Here is a 16006-nt window from a genome sequence, read left to right as displayed (position 1 = left end):
GTTCGCTGCCCGGCCACCACTCCGAGCCGTTTGGGCTCTCAATGAGAGCACCAATTGATACGGACCAAACAGGAGAACCCATCCCAAAAGACCAGCCTGTTAGAAGAGAGAGCCCATTTAGTCTATATACCCCACATCAGTTGTTCTCACAACAGATGTGGGAATTGAGTCAGTAACAAAATACTAGTTTTCCATCACTCCCTTCACATTTTTTTGTCAATGGAAATCCGCACAATCCTACATTTCCCACATATGATTCGTTACCAAATGTGGAAAGTTGAGTAGATTGTGGTATCTGTCCCTCGAGATTATTCATCGAAAGTTTAACTTTGCAAAAATTGTTAACCTCGCCAATCCACTTGGAATTTCTCCATCCAGTTTGTTTGAAGACAAGTCCAACGACTCAAGCAAACTCATGCCTCCAAGAGATGATGGCTTCGATGGTATTGTAAGACAAATTCAAGTATCTAAGTGAGTTAAGATTCCCTACAGAAGGTGGAATGCTCCCAGAGAATTTGTTGGAGGATAAGTCAATAGCTGTAAATGTATCCAACAATCGCAACAATAACTGATCCAATCCTTTCAATTCAATAAAACTTAGGAAGAAATTTGCACCATCATCAATCTGGTTTTCATTTGCATCGATGATACGAGCATTATTAGTTAGATAAATTAGGATTTGCATATCTTTTCCATATCTTTACTTTCTTGTTCATTAAGTTAGTTATTAGCATTATAAATAGGAGTTATTGTAATCATTTGAGAAATCAATCAAGAATATCAATATTATCGACCATCGTGCTCGACGGGCACTTGCCCGCGACAAACATTTATCGATCGCCGATCTACGGACGCCGATCAGCCCGATAGGAGGTTTATCCTATCAATCGATCATACCTCGAAAGTTGTTGATATATCTAACAGGGAGAGGGCCAACAAATTCATTCTGTGATAAATCCAAGACTTGCAACTTTGGAAATGGTAGCTCTGTGTTTGAGTTTGAATCCACCAACATCGTACCATTAAATTTATTTGACCTCAAGACGAGGATGCGAAGTTGAGGGAGTGTTTCCATCCAAAAGGGAAATGAATGCCAATGTCGATGCCCAACAAACCCTGGCAGTTGAGTAGGGTTCGGGGTAGTGTTCCTTCCAATTTGTTGTCATTCATATTGATTGACTGAAGACTGCAACCCTTTGGAAATGTTGACGGGATGAGGTCATTAAGTTTATTTGCATTCAAATGGAGGATTGAAAGAGATGTGCTAAAGTTCACCATACATTTTGGAATCGGCCCTTCAAAATAATTGTATGATAAATAGAGGGTTTGGAGGGATCTCATGTTGCAAATGGATGGTTGAATCTCTCCACTAAAGCTGTTGAGACCAAGCCCTAAATAAACTAGTCTTGATTGATTCACTAAGGTGGACAATTGGACCTGAAAATTTATATTATACGACATATAGATTCAAATTCATTAACACAACGAATGATCTATACTTGTCATTAAACAATGCATTATCACAAACTTATACTTCTGTATGCGTTTACATTTCTATGTGAATCTATAATTTTGTCTAAATAATAGTTTTCATACACAAAAAATAGTTTCATTATTTTTTGGTCTGTACACCAAAATTAGTTCTATTTCCATTTTACTATTTATATAAACTTTTTTTATCACTTTTTCTATTTCTCTCCCCGTACACATTTTTCACTTTAGTCTTTCCACCGAATTAGTTCTATTTTTATTTCTAGAAATAATCACTTTTTTCTTTTTCTCTCCTATTTTACACATTCTCTCTTCTTCTCTCATATTTTATCAATTTAAAACTTATATAATCCACAAATGAGACTATTTTTCATGGATAAATGTATAACAATAAAAAAAAATACTCCCTTCGTCCCTCATTATGTGTCTTAGTTTTCCATTTTGGTATATCCCATATTAATTGTTCCGCTTCATTTTTACTACTCTTGGTAGTAGACCCACATTCCACTAAGTAACATTTTATTATAAAACTAATATATAAAAGTATGATCCACATTTCACTGTCTTTTTCAACTCACATTCTATTACATTTCTTAAAACTTATGTCAGGTCAAAGTGGGACACATGTTAAGGGAAGGTGGGAGAGATAAGATCCTACCAAAGATAGTAAATTAATAAGAGCTTAAATTATTTTTTTAAATTAATCCCGTATAATTTTATCAACTAATATCTACCTATATGAGTTTATACATGTAATATGAAAATTTAGATATACATACATTCCAATTAGGATTTAGTATTTAAATAAGTATATATTTGTAGATATAAACCATAGAAATTGAAGAATTAATAAACATGGAAAATAAAGCCTAAAAAAGAAGGTAGGGAAATAATTAAGAGCTTACCACGTAAGTTGTTGGCACCCAAGTATAATATTCGAAGAAAGGTCAAGTTTCCAATTTGTACATGTCCACTGAATTTGTTGCTCTGCAGAGAAAGATGCTCATGCTGCGAACACTGCTCCAAACTCGATGGTATTTCCCCCTACAACTCGTTGTAAGAAATACGAAGTCTCTTCAGTCTATGCAAATTGTGTTAGCACATATCAAGAGGTAGACTACTAGACAAACTATTATTCCTCAAATTCAAAACTTCCAAAGTTGACATGTTGAAAATAGATGGAGGGATTGGACCATGAAACGAATTCTCGCTCATATCTAAAGAAACGAGAAAAGAAAGATTCCCGATTTCAGGTGAGATGGTTCCTACGAGACCCATGGAAGATATATTCAACTGAGTCACCTGTGATAGCGAGAATCACATGTAACTCCAATCCAACTACATACACCGGCTTCAGAGGTCCAATTTTTTATGAGTATGTTATGAGGGTGTGGAGTTATGTGGGATTTCAAGGTAAGAAGAGAAGAAAGATCTGTGTTGATATTGGTATTTGCTGAGATGGAAAGTAAAGAGTTTTGTAGAAGTAGGAGGAGGAGGAGTGGAAGAAGGATATATTGGGAAGATCTCTCCATTAGGGGGAAAAGTCTTGGTTTTTATTTATTTATGTTTGGGGTATTAGCGTAAATTCATAAAGTTTTGCCTAATTCTAGTTTTGCGTATTAACTTTACGTTAGGAAATCACATGTCATTACAACAAGAACTCTACATCAAGAAGAAATCTTGTGTTATCTTTTTTCTATGGAGGTAGCCTAGATTTGCTTTCAAAACATATACTTAGAATAAATCATCATCAAATATATGAAATAACCATTTCGCAACATCCATATGCTTAATCTGTCTCCTTCAATTCTAACCCTTCATGTTTTCATCAAAGATGTGAGATTTAGTCTTAATTGAGATATGGGGATGTTGTTGGCCATATTGCAACCACAGATATATATGTGGTTTAGGTTTGAACATGATAGTGAAAAGTAGAAATAATAATCAAAATTGGAGTGCCACAATCATTGTCATGAGATTATGGAGGAGCCGGTAAAGTCTTCCCACTTATATGGTACCATCAATCATATTAGTCCACATTAAATTTCAATAGAAGTTCGAGTATTTTTAGATACACTCAACTCATTTAAATCATCATCAAGCGCTGAACAATTTTTTTTGTTTAAGAGAGAGATATATCTTGGTCCAAAGTCTAAGACATAAGTTTGGAATTTTACGATTTTGACCATTGAAATATTTGATATTGAACAATGAAATGTTTGATTTTGAACATTGAAATATTTTACTTTTGCTCGATCCAGAACTGCATGTAGGTCAGGGATTGTAAAAATCATGGATTAAATATGCCCAGTCAATGGATTTTGACTAAATAATAAATGTGACGAGACATTTAATTTTGTGAAATTAAATGACATAGCGTCGATCTACATTTTACGTAGATAAATGTAGTATATTCACTTTCTCTAATCCGATTTCCGGTGAGTAAGAAATAGTGGATTAAAGTTGGGCATAATTAGCTTTTAATTAAAGCTTGGAGCATGAGCTTAGGGAATAATTAACTAGTGTTAATAATCCCACATTGGAGGATTAATACATCTTTTAATGTGTTTAAATTAAGTGACTTTATGTTACTTAATAATTATAGTGGATCAAGATGGGTGAAAGAGCCCACACGCCCTCGCTATCATACTGGTTTAGTTGTTTCGAATTTTATATTGTAATTCAGTTCAGTTTCTTCTTTTTTTTTCTTTCTTTTGGGTTGTATTACGCCCTACTGTTATCTCTTGTAATCCCAGAAACTAACAGGGATTGCATACAAGGGCTTAATGACACACTATAATTACATTACATAAACAATATGTATACTAATAAGTTTTTGAACAAAAGTAGCCATACTCATCACCATCTTCTTCGTCTTGAGGAAATACTGGTTTTCCATCACTCCCCTCACATTTTTTTGTCAATGGAAATCCGCACAATCCTACATTTCCCACATATGATTCGTTACCAAATGTGGAAAGTTGAGTAGACTGTGGAATTTGTCCCTCGAGATTATTCATCGAAAGAAGAAGGTATAATGAATGGATTCATGGATAGATATTTAGTTGGCCATGTGTTGTGATGAGATATGGAAGTCAGATTAACAATTGGGATTTGAATTGTTTACATTAGAAGTGCAAGAAAGAGAATTGTGTGGAAGGGAAGGAAGCCATCCTACAAATACCTCAAAGTGTGGGGTGTTTGGCAAAGGTGATGGTTCATCCGCCCAAAGAATTTACAATCGGACCTAAGACGGTTGATTGCATCTTCATTGGATATGCACTTAACAGTAGTGCATATCGATTTGTTGTTCACAAGTCTGAAATATCGACTATCACAGTAGGAACAACAATTGAGTCGAGGAATGTTGTATTTCTCGAAAATACATTTCCTTGCAAAGACAAGGAAAAAGTCTCAACCAATTCTGAGACAATAATTGAAGAAGCCACTAGTTCTAAACCAGTGGAAGAAGAAGCGACTAGTTCTAAATCAGTGGATGCGGAACCTGAATCGTGCAAGCGTGCAAGGCCCGATCCAAAAGATACAGTACTAAGACGTGGTAATAGAGTCAGAACACCAAAAACTTTTGGTCCTGACTACATTGCTTTCATGTTGGATGAAGAACCAACATCGATAAAAGTAGCCTTTGTTGGCCCAGACGGGCTGCATTGGAGAGAAGCTGTTCAAAGCGAAATTGATTCAATTTTGCTAAACCACACTTGGGTGTTGGTAGATCTACCTGAAGGTGCGAAACCTCTAGGTTGCAAATGGGTACTTAAAAGGAAATTTAAGGCCGATGGAACAGTGGATAAGTATAAAGCCCGATTAGTAGTAAAGAGTTTTAAACAAAAGGAAGGACATGACTTCTTCGATACCTATTCACCTGTAACAAGGATTACATCGATCCGAGTGCTTCTCGCTATTGCTGCATTGCACAATCTTGAGATTCATCAAATGGATGTAAAGACCGCGTTTCTAAATGATGAATTAGAAGATGAAATATATATGGAACAACCCGAAGGGTTTGTAGTACCTGGACAAGAGAAAAAGGTATGCAAGCTCGTAAAGTCCTTATATGGATTAAAACAAGCGCCATTGCAGTGGCACTTGAAGTTTGATAATGTGATGTTATCAAATGGGTTTAAAATCAACGAATGTGACAAATGTGTCTACATCAAGAGCACTAATAACGGCCATGTTATAGTGTGTCTATACGTTGATGATATGTTAATCTTGGGTAGTAACACTCAAGTAATTAACGATACAAAGGCCATGTTAAAGAGAAACTTTGACATGAAAGACATGGGTCTAGCCGATGTAATTCTTGGAATGAAGATTCTAAGAACGAATGATGGAATCATCTTAACACAATCACATTATGTTGAGAAGATATTGAATAAATTCAAAGCCTATGAGGGCGCGCCAGTTAAGACTCCAATTGAACTCGACGTTCACTTGAGCAAAAACAAAGGTGAGCCTGTTGCACAAGAAGAGTATGCACGGGTCATCGGGTGCATTATGTACTTGACTAATTGCACTCGACCTGACATTGCTTGTGCCGTGAACAAGTTGAGTCGTTACACGAGCAATCCAAGCAAAGAGCATTGGAGAGCTCTTGTGAGGGTTTTGAGATATTTAAAACATACTCAAAATCTTGGGCTACACTTCTCGAGATACCCCCCAGTACTTGAAGGGTACTGTGATGCCAATTGGATATCCGATAATAGAGACTCACTTTCAACAAGTGGATACGTCTTTACTATTGGGGGAGGTGCTGTATCGTGGAAATCCACAAAACAGACATGTATAGCCCGATCAACAATGGAATCGGAGTTCATTGCCTTAGATAAGGTGGGTGAGGAAGCCGAGTGGCTTAAGAACTTCCTTGAAGGTATTCCATGTTGGTCTAAGCCAGTGCCACCAGTGCTAATCCACTGCGATAGCCAAGCGGCTATTGGAAGGGCAAACAATGGTTTCTATAACGGTAAGTCTCGACATATACGTCGACGACATAACACCGTGAGACATTTGATCACAACTGGCGTGATTACAATTGACTATGTGAAGTCAATAGATAATCTAGCGGATCCGCTAACCAAAGGGTTAAACCGTGATCAAATGAATAAGTTGCTAGAGGGAATGAGTTTGAAATCCACAAACTAAAGAATTATCATAGTGGTAACCCAACCATGATGACTGGAGATCCCAAGAACTTGGTTCAAAGGGACAACTAAGCTATGAGAGTTCATGAGAAACACTCAACTATATCGATTCCCTAGAGAGCAATAGAGTGTTGGAGAACTTGCCAAGCGGTAAAGGCCAAGTCTATGACTTCTAATGGTTCTTATGAATCTCAAAGAGATGGAGTTCTCAAAGAGACCAAGTATGGCAAGGTACTTGACTAAGAATCACCTATGTAAGTGGGAAGTGTGGTCGCTTCATAAAACACACTTATGAATCCAAAGTGGTGTCCAAGACCGCAATGGACACAAAACGTGAGAACGGATGAGGTTGAGGTGTTTAAGCGTTAACACCATTGTCTCGGTGCACGCCGTGGGGGATTAGTTCAAAGCATCGCGCTACTAAGCCGCCTGTGTATCCGATGGTGTCGACTATGGAAGGTTCAAGGCCAACAACTACCTATCCTTATGCTTATATACCTCTCGAGGGTTGAGCTTGTGTCTGCATGCATATGCATTCGGCTATTTCCACTCATGTGGGGGATTGTAGAAATCATGGTAATAAATATGCCCGGTCAATGGATTTTGACCACATAATAAATGTGACGAGACATTTAATTTTGTGAAATTAAATGACATAGCGTCGATCTACATTTTACGTAGATAAATATAGTATATTCACTTTCTCAAATCCGATTTCCGGTGAGTGAGAAATAGTGGATTAAAGTTGGGCATAATTAGCTTTTAATTAAAGCTTGGAGTTGGAGCTTAGGGAATAATTAACTAGTGTTAATTATCCCACATTGGAGGATTAACACATCTTTTAATGTGTATAAATTAAGTGACTTTATGTTACTTAATAATTATAGTGGACCAAGATGGGTGAAAGAGCCCACACGCGTGCACACGCGCGCGCCGCCGCCGCCGCCCGCCCGAGCCCGAGCCCGAGCCCGTGCCCGTGCACGTGCTCGTGCTCGTGCACGTGCACGTGCTCGTGCTCGTGCACGTGCACGTGCTCGCGCTCGCGCTCGCGGCCGCGGGCTGCGGGCCCGATCCCGATCTCGATCTGGATCTTGATCTTGGACTTGGACTTGGACTTGGACTTGGATCTTGGCAATTGGTCTTTGGGCTTGGTGCTTGGCCCAAACTATTCTTTTTAGACCACCGCCGAGTCAGCAATCCAAGTGGCTTGACACGTCGTCAAGCGAGGCACAGTCACGGCTGCCACGTGAGAAATCCACACGCTCCACACACGGGTGGCACACTCCAGCCACACGCCTGTAACCGACGTCGGTTACGAATTGCCATGATGAGCCTTCAATGGCTGGTTGACCTATAAATAGGCTAGCCATATCACTGCATTAGGACACACATACATGCATTCTGCATCATAAGCTCTCTCCCTCTCTCGGCGGTGGTCTAAAAAGAATAGTTTGGGCCAAGCACCAAGCCCAAAGACCACCCAAAGACCAATTGCCAAGTCCAAGATCGAGATCGGGATCGGGATCGGGATCGGGCCAGTGCCCGCGAGCACGAGCACGAGCACGGGCTCGGGCGGGCAGCGGCGCGCGCGTGTGCGCGCGTGTGGGCTCTTTCACCCATCTTGGTCCACTATAATTATTAAGTAACATAAAGTCACTTAATTTATACACATTAAAAGATGTGTTAATCCTCCAATGTGGGATAATTAACACTAGTTAATTATTCCCTAAGCTCCAACTCCAAGCTTTAATTAAAAGCTAATTATGCCCAACTTTAATCCACTATTTCTCACTCACCGGAAATCGGATTTGAGAAAGTGAATATACTACATTTATCTACGTAAAATGTAGATCGACGCTATGTCATTTAATTTCACAAAATTAAATGTCTCGTCACATTTATTATGAGGTCAAAATCCATTGACCGGGCATATTTATTACCATGATTTCTACAAAAATGTAAAGAGAATGATGGGAAATCAATGCAGCCTGAAGAAGAAGAAGAAGGTGATGAATATGAATTCATAGATGGATTTGGTTGGCGATGTGTTGTGATGGGATATGGAAGTGGATTTGTAGTCGGGATTGGAATTGGTTACATGATTATAAAAAGTGGAAGGCCAAGATGGGTAGTGGAATTCTTTTTTGGAGTTGGTTATAAGTATAAGAAGAAGAAGAAACGCAACCGAGCTGCACCAACACACATGGGAACTTGATTCAAAGACAAAGAGAATTGTGTGATTTCTTGTGTTTGATTTGGAACTATTTCTTCTGTTTGAGATGTGTTTCCGATTTCTTTATACCTTTTCATTTGCTACTTCTGTGGTTGTGTTTGATATTTATAAATTTTTTATTTCGAAATATAAAATCTGTCGTGCAGGAAAATTGATGAGTAAAAAACTTTGGAAAATTTAAAATCTATAAGCATTCCATTTTCAAATTTCAAAATACACCCACCATATAATTATTTTTTTCTAATTTACGTTTGTTCTATTTTTCAAAAAATTCAACTATAAAACAAGCAGGAGTAGGATAAAATTATACACTAGATTTTACATCATGATCATGATATTTATAAAATCTAAACTATATCTAAACTTTGCAAAGTATTAAAGAACTTTCACTAACATAATTCCATAAGGCAGAGGCCCAAAAGTAAAAGCTGAATATTAAGACCCCAAGATGGGCATCACCATTGTAATCTCAGCCCAATATTCAAACCCAAGATTGGTTTCACCAATGCAATTCTCAGCCCATTTACTTATTTATCATACTTCTCTATATGAATTTCTATTATTAGCATCTACGGTATTATTCTTCACATAATATTCCATAATATATTGGTCTTCCAAATAAATTAAAAATATAATTCACATATTGATGAGACTCAAACCAAACACCTCGAGCCACTAGTTAAATAAAACGAGTACACGTAACATTTCATCATAGCATGTATGTGTTGTTTTAATATAAATACCATATACGAATAAATATCAAACTTGACACTATGTGTATATATAAACAACCTATAGTCAAATTATATACTCCATCCGTCCTATAAAAATAAGTCATATTTCATTTTTCGTCCCTCCCATACAAATAGTCATATCCAGTTATGCTAACATTTTTCTCCTTCTCTTTTACTTTACCAATAATATATTAAAACTCGTGCCAAACTCAAATGGCCTATTATGGAATGGAGGGAGTAAAAAGAAAAGAGGTTGATAATAGTTAATTCCATAGAAAAAAATATATGTGATTAGTTCATTTCCAAAATATGTGATGAGTACAAACCTATGCCACCTCGGGTGTCAGAGGGAAGTTAGAAAGTGCATATAATTTATGTCCAACCTCAATTAGTTTGAGGCCTTTTGGAAGTGACCATAAAAACAAATTCATGCGAGTTTGACCCAAAATATATTTTCTTAAAAATTGGTTTTGTCAAGCCATTATAGGAGTTATTTGATACGATCATATCCCAATTATTTAGTTGCATATTTGATTTACCATATCTTTCCAATTTATATTTAGATATTTGTTTCTTAGTCAATAAGTTAGGGTAGTAGTATTCTAGTATTATAAATAGGAGAGATTATATCATTGTAATCAATCAATCAATGAAATATTTTTCCTAAATTTGACTTGTGCAACGAGCATATTATCGTTCCTTATTGCTGCTCATCGGAGAACGTCCGAGAACCGGCAAATCGTGAGCTTTCCTTCGAGCACGTCGAAGGTTTGGTCACAACAACTCACGCGAAAATCGCCTTCCGGTCACGTTACGGAGGACGTTCGTAACATTATTCCACAAGAGATCGGTCATCTTCATCATTTAGAAGTGATAACAAGTTGACTGGCCATTTGCCTGCAATCATGAAAGCAAACAAAAATTTACGACTTCATAACAACGGTTTTACTAGTAAAATTTCTTACTATGGCAGAACCTAAGTTTAAGCATATTCAACTTTTTCGTGTTGCATTTTAGACTAAGTAGAAACTGCTTTAAAATAATTTATAATTGTTTATCCTTTAAAAAAATCAGTAATGTAAGCTAGTACTAATTGTTAAACAAAACGTATTTTAAATTTCTGGTTCTGTCACTAAAAAGACCAGAAACGGCGTATTTGACAGCCCAAATGGCGTACTCCCTTCGTTCTATAGCAATAGAGTCATTTTGCCATTTTGCCATTTTAGTACATTTTATTTCCCTTTTTAGTAAAAATTCAACATATTTTTCCACACCTACTTTATTATCTTACTTTTTTCTCTCTTCATCTCTCTGCCTTTTTCAATTTCCACTTTATTCTCCATTTACAACTCACTTAACACAATTTTTCTTAATCTTCATGCTAAAAAGAAACGTCTCCATTACTATGAAACGGAGGGAGTATATCTTACTCAAGTTTTCAAAAAGCCGAATTTAAAGTCTCCCAAATTTATTATAAAAAAAGAAAGTGTCCTGCTTTTGAATGTTAATTACACCACATTTCCATATGATTAATTTAAGACCACAAACAATCAAAGATTCTTTGTGGTTTCTTCAAGTGGTAGTCCTCTTGACACGGCCAACAAATTAACCTTAGTGCTAATTTAATATAAATTTGTGTTTAGACTTTTGTTTCCCAAATCTAACATAAAGTAGAGAGTATCTGCAACTGTTGCATTTTATTATTAAATTGAAGAATTGGTAGACAGCTGGAATTGTTTCAACAATCAGAGGTAAAGGTTTTCTTTGTGTTTGTAAAGTAATTTAAATTGGCCATGAGAAATTATAAAGTAAATTTTAGGAATTTTAAAATGTATGGATGTCCCACAATCAAAATAATAGATGAAATATCTTTGAAATTAATGAGCTTGGTTTATCAAACTACCTAGCGATATGAAAAGATATGTATCATATGAGGAGCTCCTTTTGGACAATGGACACAATATTAAAAGAATGAAGTTTAGTAATTTCAGTGGAAAATATAAAGTAAAATAATAAAAGAGAAAACAAAGTTTACTATTCCATGGAAAAGATAGTGATTCAGATTTAATTCTTGTACACTATTATGTTTCCCATTCAATCAGATGTTTTCCCATCAGTGGAAAATATAAAGTAAAATAATAAAATTTGTTTTTTTATTGTTGGAATATATTACTTTAGTTATGAGTAAAAGGGCTCCTTGTTTGCACATAAATATGCAAATGAAGCAGAGTAGATAGACAAAAACATCAGCCATGAAAATAGCATACCTTTTTTCTATATATCTTTCTCTACTAACACTGTGTCTATGTCCGTGCCCTTCAAGAGCAGCCACAAGTGAAGCAGAGGGTTTGATGAGATGGAAATTCAGCCTATCATCTTCTGCTTCTCTCGAGTCTTGGTCCGTCAACAACATCAGCAACCACTGCAGATGGATTGGCATTCGCTGCAACGATGAGGGATCTGTCTCTGGGATTGATCTCTCCGGTGCAGGTCTTGTAGGGACATTGGACCTGTTCCATTTCACTGCATTGCTGAATCTCACCACTTTCAACCTCAGTGGGAATTATCTCAACGGCTCCATACCACCTGCTCTTGGCAACCTCACAAGCCTCACTCTCTTCGACCTCTCCCACAATCTGTTTTCCGGTGCCATTCCACCAGAGATCGGCCGCTTGACAGAGCTTCGATACTTGAGCTTCTACAACAACCTTATGGTTGGAGAAATCCCATATCAGATTGGCAATCTGAGGAAAGTGCGCTTCTTGGATTTGGGCTATAATTACTTTGAATCTCCCGACTGGTCTAGATTTCCCACTTTCCCTTTCCTCACTCACCTTAATCTCTATTACAATGAACTCACCTCAGAATTCCCACACTTCATAACCACATGTCTCAACCTTACTTTCCTTGATTTGTCTCTAAACACCTTCACAGGCCAAATTCCTGAATCATTGTTCACCAATTTGGTCAAACTTGAATATCTCAACCTCAGGACCAATGGTTTCCGAGGCCCCGTGTCACCAAATATCACTAACCTCTCCAAGTTGAAGGATCTTCGCCTCACCGACAACCTCTTGTCTGGCAACATTCTTGATTCAGTAAGCCTTATTCCCGGCCTGCAAATTCTGGAGTTGTACAATAATTCATTTATAGGAGAAATCCCTCCTTCTATAGGCCTACTCACGAATCTCCAAAGTCTAGAGCTTCGAATGAACAAATTCAATTCCTCCATTCCCCGAGAGCTCGGCCAGTGTAACAAGCTGACCTACTTAGATTTATCCCAGAATTCACTCTCGGGGCCATTGCCGCCATCCTTATCAAATCTGGGCAATTTATCTGATTTGGTACTATCTGAGAATAGCCTAACTGGTGAAATATTGCCCTCTTTCATCACGAGTTGGAGAAAACTAATCTTGTTAGTAATTGAAGACAATGAATTTAGTGGGAGAATTCCATCAGAAATAGGATTGCTCACAAACCTCGAGTATCTGTATCTCTCTAATAACTCGTTTTCAGGCAGCATCCCACCAGAGATAGGAAACATACAAAATTTGGAGACGCTGGACCTTTCAACCAATAACTTTTCAGGTAAAATACCTCAAGTCATAAACCGATTGATTGGGAACATGGAAAACAATGCTTTATCATAAAGTGTCCCAACAAATTAAATGTTGCTCTTATCTACAATATGGAGTATTAGTTTAGTACACAACATGATATGCATGTGGGGTACAATTTTAGATGTAAAGAAATTTTATTTATATCCTTCTTATATTTCAAATTAATGGTTTGCAGGTACAATTCCATCCACTATCGGAAATCTTTCAAATCTGGCTACCTTAGATCTCTCTTCCAACAAATTAAATGGTGAGCTCTCAGAATAATCTTGACATTCATTAAATAATATTGTTGCCATTTTTATAACACTCATAATACATAGCATTTTAAAGTCCGATTTTGGTCTCGTACATTTGCACAAAAAATCTATTTGACCCTATACATTTTACGTGTTATCTTTTGATCTTACACAATATATTTGTTCCATATTTTAACTTATCAATCAAGTCAAAATCGAGTTGATGTTAAGTTTTAACGGAATCGTTAAATATGAACAAAAACATAATGTTCGGGACCAAAAAGCTAACAAACAATGTGTAGGACCAAAAAGTTTTATTCTAAAATTTAGTATATTTGTTATTATAAAGTTAATGTTTCCATGTAGCATATCACCTAACGCCTTCTCAAAATGAACTATAATGGTTTAGATAAAACCGACTAATATTAGAGCTTCTAAATATAAATGTAATATAGGAATAATACGTTATACCTCATGTGGTCATAATATAAAGTATAAATGATTTTGATAAAGTATTTGTAATATTAGACCTTATGTGGTCTTAAAATAAATGTAATATTGGAACAAATCCCAAAATTGACTCTTTGTGTGTAAACAACTTATACCTTTTCCTTACATATCTGTCTCTCCTTTTTCTTACATATCTGTCTCTCCTAGAACTGTGTCTATGTCTGTCTCCTTCAAGTGCAACCACAACTGACATTATATAAATATCTCAATATAAATCTAAAATATTATGTTATTTCTAGAATATTAAATGGTGCTTTTATCTACAATATGGAGTATTAGTTTAGTTAACAACATGATATGCATGTACAATTTTTAAAAGAAAAAAATTTTGATTTATATCCTTATTTAACTTTAAAATAAATTGTTTGAAGGTTCAATACCATCCATCATTGGGAATCTATCAAATCTGGGGTTCTTATATCTATCTTCCAACAAATTAAATGGTGAGCTCCCATCCTCCATCTGCAGCTTGTCATCCCTTGCTTATCTTCTTCTCTCGAATAATACCTTGGAAGGAAGACTGCCACAATGCTTCGGAAACTTCAGCAGATCATTGATCATCTTTCACCTAAACATGAATCACCTTAGTGGCCTCATTCCATCTACCTTTTCTAAGAATTGTAGTCTTATTTCCATCAATTTGGGTAATAACAAATTCCACGGACAATTACCTAAATCCTTAGTCAATTGCCGAAGTCTAGAAGGCCTCGACGTTGGAAATAATAGAATACAGGATGAATTTCCCTTTTGGATGGAACGCCTACGCAAGCTTCGGGTGCTAGTGTTGAGGTCTAACAAGTTTGGTGGTAACATGTCGCTTCCTTCGCGAACCAAGTTTCCATTTCCAAGGTTGCAAGTGTTTGATGTATCCCATAATGAATTTCTAGGCTCTCTACCTCAAACATATATCAACAATTTCATAGCAATGATTGAGCCAGTAGAAATTGATTATGATGAGTTTCTAAGGTACGTGGAGATGAGGCTCAACTTGAAAGGTCGGGATCAGTTAATTAAGAGACTATTGAATACCTTCACAACAATTGATCTGTCCTCCAATAGATTCTTTGGAAATATTCCAGCTTCCATAGGAAATCTTAAGGTTCTCAAATACTTGAACCTGTCACACAATAGCCTCACAGGACATATACCTTCATCTCTTGGAAACTTGAGTGAACTCGAATCGTTGGACTTGTCAACAAATAAACTGGATGGAGAAATTCCGAGTGAACTGGCAAGGTTGACATTTCTTGCGAAATTAAACCTTTCAATAAACAATCTTGTTGGGCAAATACCGCGATCCAATCAGTTTTCCACATTTGAGAATGATTCATATATGGGAAACTTGGGATTGTGTGGACTTCCGTTGACGAGAAAATGCAAAGAGGATGATAGGGAATTGATGCAGTTTGCAGAAGAAGAGGGTGAAGATGAATATGAATTCATCGATGGATTTGGTTGGCGATGTGTTGTGATGGGATATGGAAGTGGGTTCGTAGTTGGGATTGGAATTGGTTACATGATTATAAGAAGTGGAAGGCCAAGATGGTTAGTGGAATTCTTTTTTGGGATTGGTTATACATATAAGACAAAGAAGAGACGCAAAAGAGTTGCACTAACACGCAGGGGAATTTGATTCAAAGCCAAAGGGAGTGATGTCTTGTGTTTGATTTGGAACTACTTCTTGTGTTTGAGTTGTGTTTTCTATTTCTTTCTACTTTTTTCATTGCTAGTGATCTCGTTTTGCTTAGTATCTATGATAAATTCTCTAAAGTACTAAGCTAAAATGTGTTCTGTATTTGAAAAAAAAAAATCTGTCCAACAAAAAAATTGATTGGTAAAATTATGGAAAATTAGTACTCCCTTGATCCATTTACAAAAATTAATCAGACTGTCAGTATGTAGTTTGTGTTTTCATTTTCTATCAATAATACTTCTTCCTCCCATCTACAATTTTTCCCTTTCTTCTTCGCCGATGCAGTTTTGTTCTCTCTCTAATCTCAAAATAAAGCAAAAATATTAA

General features: G+C 36.6%; 1 protein-coding gene and 1 long non-coding RNA gene across 2 annotated transcripts; one reads left to right on the top strand and one right to left on the bottom strand.

The window, feature by feature from the left end:
* Positions 1–762: 762 nt before the first annotated feature.
* LOC121761767 lies at positions 763–3003 on the bottom strand. The gene is made up of 2 exons (XR_006042090.1): positions 2397–3003; positions 763–1437 (listed from the first exon to the last, which is right to left on the bottom strand). It is a non-coding gene; the product is annotated as an uncharacterized LOC121761767 (long non-coding RNA).
* An 8774-nt stretch (positions 3004–11777) lies between these two features.
* On the top strand, positions 11778–15770 carry LOC121761753 (receptor-like protein 52). Its single transcript, XM_042157412.1, has 3 exons — positions 11778–13208; positions 13416–13487; positions 14358–15770. The coding sequence occupies exons 1-3, from the start codon at positions 11873–11875 to the stop codon at positions 15617–15619; spliced, it is 2670 nt and encodes an 889-aa protein (XP_042013346.1). The 5' UTR covers positions 11778–11872; the 3' UTR covers positions 15620–15770.
* Positions 15771–16006: the final 236 nt, after the last annotated feature.

The sequence above is a fragment of the Salvia splendens genome, chromosome 13, assembly GCF_004379255.2.
Source record: "Salvia splendens isolate huo1 chromosome 13, SspV2, whole genome shotgun sequence".
Classification (NCBI taxonomy): domain Eukaryota; kingdom Viridiplantae; phylum Streptophyta; class Magnoliopsida; order Lamiales; family Lamiaceae; genus Salvia; species Salvia splendens.
Note: the sequence above shows the minus strand (reverse complement) of the source record. Positions and strands in the feature narration are given on the sequence as shown.

Coding starts and splice junctions, on each gene's coding strand:
- LOC121761753 (XM_042157412.1), top strand. CDS start 11,873: ATGAAAATAGCATACCTTTTTTCTATATATCTTTCTCTACTAACACTG. Junction 13,209..13,415: donor TTCAACCAATAACTTTTCAG/GTAAAATACCTC, acceptor AATGGTTTGCAG/GTACAATTCCATCCACTATC. Junction 13,488..14,357: donor CTCTTCCAACAAATTAAATG/GTGAGCTCTCAG, acceptor AATTGTTTGAAG/GTTCAATACCATCCATCATT.